Source organism: Trypanosoma theileri (genome assembly GCF_002087225.1).
Source record: "Trypanosoma theileri isolate Edinburgh chromosome Unknown TM35_Tth_3_V1, whole genome shotgun sequence".
Classification (NCBI taxonomy): domain Eukaryota; phylum Euglenozoa; class Kinetoplastea; order Trypanosomatida; family Trypanosomatidae; genus Trypanosoma; species Trypanosoma theileri.
Genome location: NW_021639845.1, coordinates 990,322 through 996,321, shown reverse-complemented (window position 1 = coordinate 996,321; position 6,000 = coordinate 990,322). Strand labels below are relative to the sequence as shown.

Genomic DNA, 6,000 nt, shown 5'->3' with positions numbered 1-6,000 from the left:
ATATATATATATATATATATATATATATACTTGCATCATATTATTTTTCTTTATTTTTTTTTTTTCTTCCGTTTCTTCTTCTCACGTACACGCATTTCGTCTTTCTTTTCCCAAAGAAAACGTGAGCAGACACATTTGCTACAAGTAATATTTTTTTCGTTTCTTTTGTTTTCTCCACACATGCCGCTCATCCTTTTCTCATACAAAAGAGGATAACAAAAAAAAAAAAAAACACGCAGAAAAGCCCAGAAAAGCCCAGAGGGTAAAAGAGAAACCATAATCGTTTAGACAGAAATGAAAACAAAAACAAAAAAAAAAAAAACATTCTTTAACCCCCCGAGTAATTTCATTCCAAACACTTACAGTCGCAATTTCACATATATATTTTTGTTTGTTTGTTTGTTTGTTTTTTGTGGAATTTTACTTGAAACGATCTTCATAATTTTTTTTTTTTTTTTCATTCTACAGGAAGACAATATGCAGTCAATATAACAAAACGCATGGGCAACAGAAACAAAAAAAAAAAAACAGTTCTCTCAATTTTATACAGCAATAAGCAATTATTTGATGTGCCTACAATTCTCAATAAATCTTACCTTTACACGCACACGCATCACCACCTAAGGGACACCTTTAAAACAGAAAAAGGAAAAACAAAGGAAAAAAAAGAAAAAGAAAAAACATAATTATATAACACATACATATTTATAAATCTCTCTTTTATTTCTCTTCACTCTTCACCAAGGAACCATTACTTCTCCTTGGGCGTCGCTTGATTCGCACCATTGCCTTGACAGCAGGTTGTAGTTCTGTGGCCTGTCGTTCCCAGATAGAGCCAAACGTGCAGCTGTTGCCCTCCACCAACTGGACCGCCCCAGATCCTCCCTGATCACGCACTCGGTTGATAACACCAACAGAAAATCCGGGAACACCATGTACGAGTTGAGTATCATATCCCACAATAGTCATAGTCACTGTCCTTCCACTTACATTTTCATCACGACAGGCTCTCAAGAATGTTCCTGTACTACTGATATCCACCACAGAGGCTTCAAGGGCAACATTAAGTCGTTCAAATGCTGTATTAGCGAGAGCTGCAATGTGCTCACTCTCTAAAGTACCAGTAACTATTTTGACCACGGAAAATGAAGGCATTGAGTACAGAAAATCTTCAGCAGAGAACTGAACAGCACGATTCATATTTAATAAACCACTACCCATTTCTGTTGCGACAAGAGCCAGACAACGAAACGCAGGCCATAATGTAGGTTTAAAAGGATGATGTACAATACAATGGGCTAGGTCATAACCGTGACAACCAACATACAAGTCATGTTGAGAACTGGAAGTAAGTAAAAGGGTACCACGAGCTCGCAAAGCTATTGGATCCATAGCAGATATACCTTCAAAGAGTACATCTAATGGACACACCCAGGTTCTATAGAATGATTCATTATTTGCATCACTGAGTGTCACAAGGGAAGTTGTTTCGTCAAAGTCAAGAACAATGGCATAAGAACCACCATTACTTCCATTCCATACAGATTTATTTGCTTGTATGACAGAAACTTGGAAATTCACAATTAGACAACACCGTTTTGGAGCTCGTAAGACAGTACTAATTTGATTACGAATAAATGTCAAGTCAGCATGGTCAGTATCCTTATCCATATGTGTTACGAGAACACTTACACCGTCTTTTGCATGATTTCGAGAATAATTACGTGCAACAGTGGCAGCATCCTCAAGTGCTAGATGTTCAGATAGCATAAATGAAACATGGAACCCACTATTGTTAATAACACTTTCTACATCAGCCGTAAACCCCAATCGATCAAAGGCATCTGCAAGAATTGTAGCAACATAATTCTTTTTTGGATATTCAAAACGTAATAAACGTTGAGTCGGAGGAAGTGCATATCGTGCTTCAGAAAAAATAGAATCCTGAAACTCTTTGGCATTAAGTTTATCAATAGTTTTTTGTGATTTGGCTGCCATAATATATCCATATCCAATAACAGCTGAGTAAAGACGTGTTATTGGTACATGCCACGTTTTACGATACTTTTTAACATTAACATCTGCTAAACGCACAACTCCACGTTCTTGATCCAAACCAATAACAATTGCAAAATGACAAGGTTCCGGTCTGTTGTCTACCTTCACATTAAGTGCAATATTAACATCAAAACCTATAAGTAATACGCTTTCAGTCTCTACCGCAAGTGCCAAGTGTTTCATAAATACATCGTCCGCAATGTTTACTGGACCATCTTCAGCTCCACCACGCCGCGAGACAATTACAACTCCAAGTGCCACAGAAGTTTCCATCTTCATTTTTTTTAGAAATGCATGATACCAACTGAATGCTGATGCCACAGAAGCCTTATTACTACCACCAACAATGGTGGTAATTCCGAGACCAAGTTCTTGACATAATTTAGTTACAGGAATACCACGTAACTTTACATCTGAACGATCAGTAATACTTTGTCTCTGTTGTGACAAACGATCAAAAAATGTGCTAGTCACAAGATGATGCATTAGTGATAATCCAAGAATATGAGGAGCAATTGAAGTATCAAGAGCCGTTGTTAACATACCACCTGAAAGTGATCCATCAAGCACATTAAGTGGAAACATAGATGGTACGCACTCAATAAATTGGTTAGTGATAAAAACCCGAACAAATCCACGAGAACGATTACAGTAATTATCCTTAACACAAAGAGCCTTATAGAGTGTTTGTATAGGAATTGTATGTTCCTGAATTCCAATAGAACCGTCCTCCAGTAAATATGGCGTACCTATAGTTACAGAGTGTAAAGCTGAATTAAAATTAAGAAGCAATGCAAAAGTTCCCTGATTTTTCGCTGACCAGCGAGGAATAATTGGATCTGCAGAAGTATCCGAATCATTAGTTTCCAGATAATTCAATCGCATTCGTATTTCATGCTGTTCAATCAAGTAAGGGTCATAATTTAAAATGGTTATGGATTGAATATCAAGAATTGATAATTCTTTTCGAAATTGTGAAAGAGCTGTAATGGGTAATCGTTCTTCTGTACACATAACATCTCCCACCTCATCCACAGTCTCTGTATCAAAATTTGCCACTTCACAATGCACATGTTTCTCCTGTAAACTCTTGTTGTTAATTAAAAATTCATTTGTTACGTCAAATAATTCTGCGAGTGTTACAGATGGGAGAGAAACGTAATGCATTGCGAGACGATTCTGCCGTAGTACATCCTCAATAGTGATGTTTTCACCTGAAACATAGCTGCATGCAAGGGCAATACTGAGCAACCACGTACAAGATGCCCCTCGTAATTCTGGAATATTACGCACATCGGACGGCAGTCGCATGGTCTTTACAAATTCCTGCAATTTCTTTCGTGCGGCCTCTGCCTTTCGACGCATATTCATGCTGCTGGCGATCTCGGGGGTCTCCACGTCCGGCAGCACCACGCGGCTCGGGGGCTGGGCGGGAAAAATGACGGGGAGGAGCGACGCCGGGGCCGATTGGCCGCTGGCGGGGGTCTCCACCGCCGGGGTGGCGGCGTGCAGGCGGGAACTGCGGCCAATCGGCACCGCCTCCCCGCCGCCATTCACACAACTCCCGCCGCCGCCGCCTCCAACGCCCCCTCCACTCCCAACAACTCCGCCCGGACTTCGGACGATGGGGGTGACGTGGCCGCTGCCGTTGGCGATGGAGACACTCCCGCGGACGAGGCGGCGGATGTCTGCGTGCATCGCCTCCAACTTTGTCTGAATCCCCGTCAGCCGCGCCTCCATACCCGCACTATCCATCGCCATGGGAACAGAAATGGAAATAGAATCAGGGAGTGCTCAGACTTTCCACGTACGTGGACTGTTTTTCCTTAACTTGGTGTATGTGCTTTCAATTAGATTCAACAAATTACAAGAAAAAAAAAAAAAATAATAATAATAATAATAATAATAATAATAATAATAATAACAAAACACACTTACACACAAACAGAAAGAAAGAGAGAAAGAGAAAGAGAGAACAAAGACCAAGTTGTGGTAGGGTAAAGAAAGAAACAAACAAAAAAGGAAGAGATAACAAGTGAAACCCATAATAGTGAAGATGTGTTAGAATATTATTGGTGTCATTGTTGTGTTTATTTGAGAGTACTTTTTTCCCTTTTTCATAGCTTTGTGGACTTTTCTTTTGGTTTGGTTTCGCCTTTTTTTTTTTTCTTTTTTTCTTTTTCCTTCTCAACGAAGAAAAGGAAAAAATTTTCAAAAATAATTTTAGGGCATACATCTGAGACATTTCTTTGGGTACGGATGTACGTATAAAAATAAACGCTTTCATTTGATCACTCTCTTAAAATCCAAGTGAAACGATCCATACAATGCCCAATAAAATAAATACTCCCTTCATAACATATAAAGTACCCTGTGAAGAGAATAGCAAATAATCCGAGTTAGCCATACTGGCGCCATTGTTTGAATACCACTCGTCACGCAACTTTGAAGAATCGGTAATATCCACATCCACAATATCTCTGTCACTATCAGTAGAAGACATTGTGAATGGCAAAGAATCACGACCAACATCACCACTACTTCCCTCCTCTGACTCAGTAATAAAACATCTTCTGGTTCTAACCCCCGATAAAGAGCTTGCATTGCTCATACCAAGGCCACTTATTTCACTCTTAAACTCAAAAATAGTACCACTACTAGTATCAGTAATAGTAGTAGTGGAATCACGGATATTTTCACGGGAACATACGAGAAGCATCCCATCATGGGTTTCCCCATCAAACGTGTAGAACTGTGGTATTACCAAAACACGTCTAAACCCCCGTTTAAAGTAGTATAACAGTAATTTGGTATCTTCTGCCAAACAATGCAACCAAACTTCCTTTACACCACGCTGACTCCCATTATTATGCAAGTTGGGTAAAACATACAAATCACTACGCTCAGTCTCACGCAAAACTAATTCTTCCTTCCTTTCCTCACCACACGTTGTTTTTCCAAAAGCAAAAGGATATCCAAATATATACAATGTGACCTTTTCTAGAAGCGACATCCACCAATTCATCGCACTAGTTTTCATCGTCGCTATTGTTATAGTTGTCTTCGTTGCAGATGATGTCTCTTCTGGATTATTCAGGAATAAATGGCGTGGAACTGGAATATGAAAAAACATGTAGGAAATAAATCGTTCTAGTAGTAACTCTCCCAAGCCACGGCAGCGCAATCTCGCATCCACAGCAAAAGAACCCAAGTAACCTGTTGGTGATGGCACAAGTTGTCCATTGCGCTGACGGCAGTGTGCAAGTTGTCCAATACAAAACCCCACTACAACGGAATACGAGGTAGAAGAGTCACTATTATTCACATCATGAGTACCGTCACCATTTTTACTATCATCATTATCATCATTATCATTATTATTATCATCAGTAGATGTACTCTTCTCCATCTTATCGCCAGACTCCATACAACTGAAAATGGATGACAGATTCTTTGGAGTTGCATACGCAACGACAGCTACGCACGAATCTGAAAGCAACCATTGATAGTAATCAGACTCATATTTTACAGGAAATGCGGCATCGTGCAAACGCCAAATTCCGTCAATTTCAGATGATTGAATGCGCCAACGGAGCTCCACAGACAACGACACACCATCATTAGAAGGCAAAACTACAACCTCTGAGGTATTCATCGTACACTCTGCTTGAGAGAGCTTTTGGTAAGAATAAGAACAACAACAACAACAACAAAAAAGAAACAATTGATTAAAAAAACATAACGAAAAGCAAGGTAATAGGAAAACAATAAAAATATCTTCTTGTTGAAAAAAAAAAAAAAACGAATAAACAAAAATTTATTTGATACAGGCGGGAAGGAAAAGAGCAGAACATCAGAAACGATGTCGTCCCTATAACGACATTTAATTACGAAACAAAGAAAAAGCGAATACACAGAAGCAAAAAAAAAAAAAAAAAAAAA

General features: G+C 39.2%; 2 protein-coding genes across 2 annotated transcripts; both read right to left on the bottom strand.

Annotated features, from left to right (window-relative positions):
* Nucleotides 1-720: 720 nt before the first annotated feature.
* Nucleotides 721-3,819, bottom strand: TM35_000034760 (uncharacterized protein; the record flags this gene model as incomplete). The annotated part of the gene is made up of 1 exon (XM_029022243.1): nt 721-3,819. The coding sequence occupies one exon, from the start codon at nt 3,817-3,819 to the stop codon at nt 721-723; it is 3,099 nt and encodes a 1,032-aa protein (XP_028886789.1).
* A 538-nt stretch (nt 3,820-4,357) lies between these two features.
* Nucleotides 4,358-5,713, bottom strand: TM35_000034750 (acetyltransferase; the record flags this gene model as incomplete). Its single annotated transcript, XM_029022242.1, has 1 exon — nt 4,358-5,713. One exon carries the CDS (start codon nt 5,711-5,713, stop codon nt 4,358-4,360), a length of 1,356 nt encoding a protein of 451 aa, XP_028886788.1.
* Nucleotides 5,714-6,000: the final 287 nt, after the last annotated feature.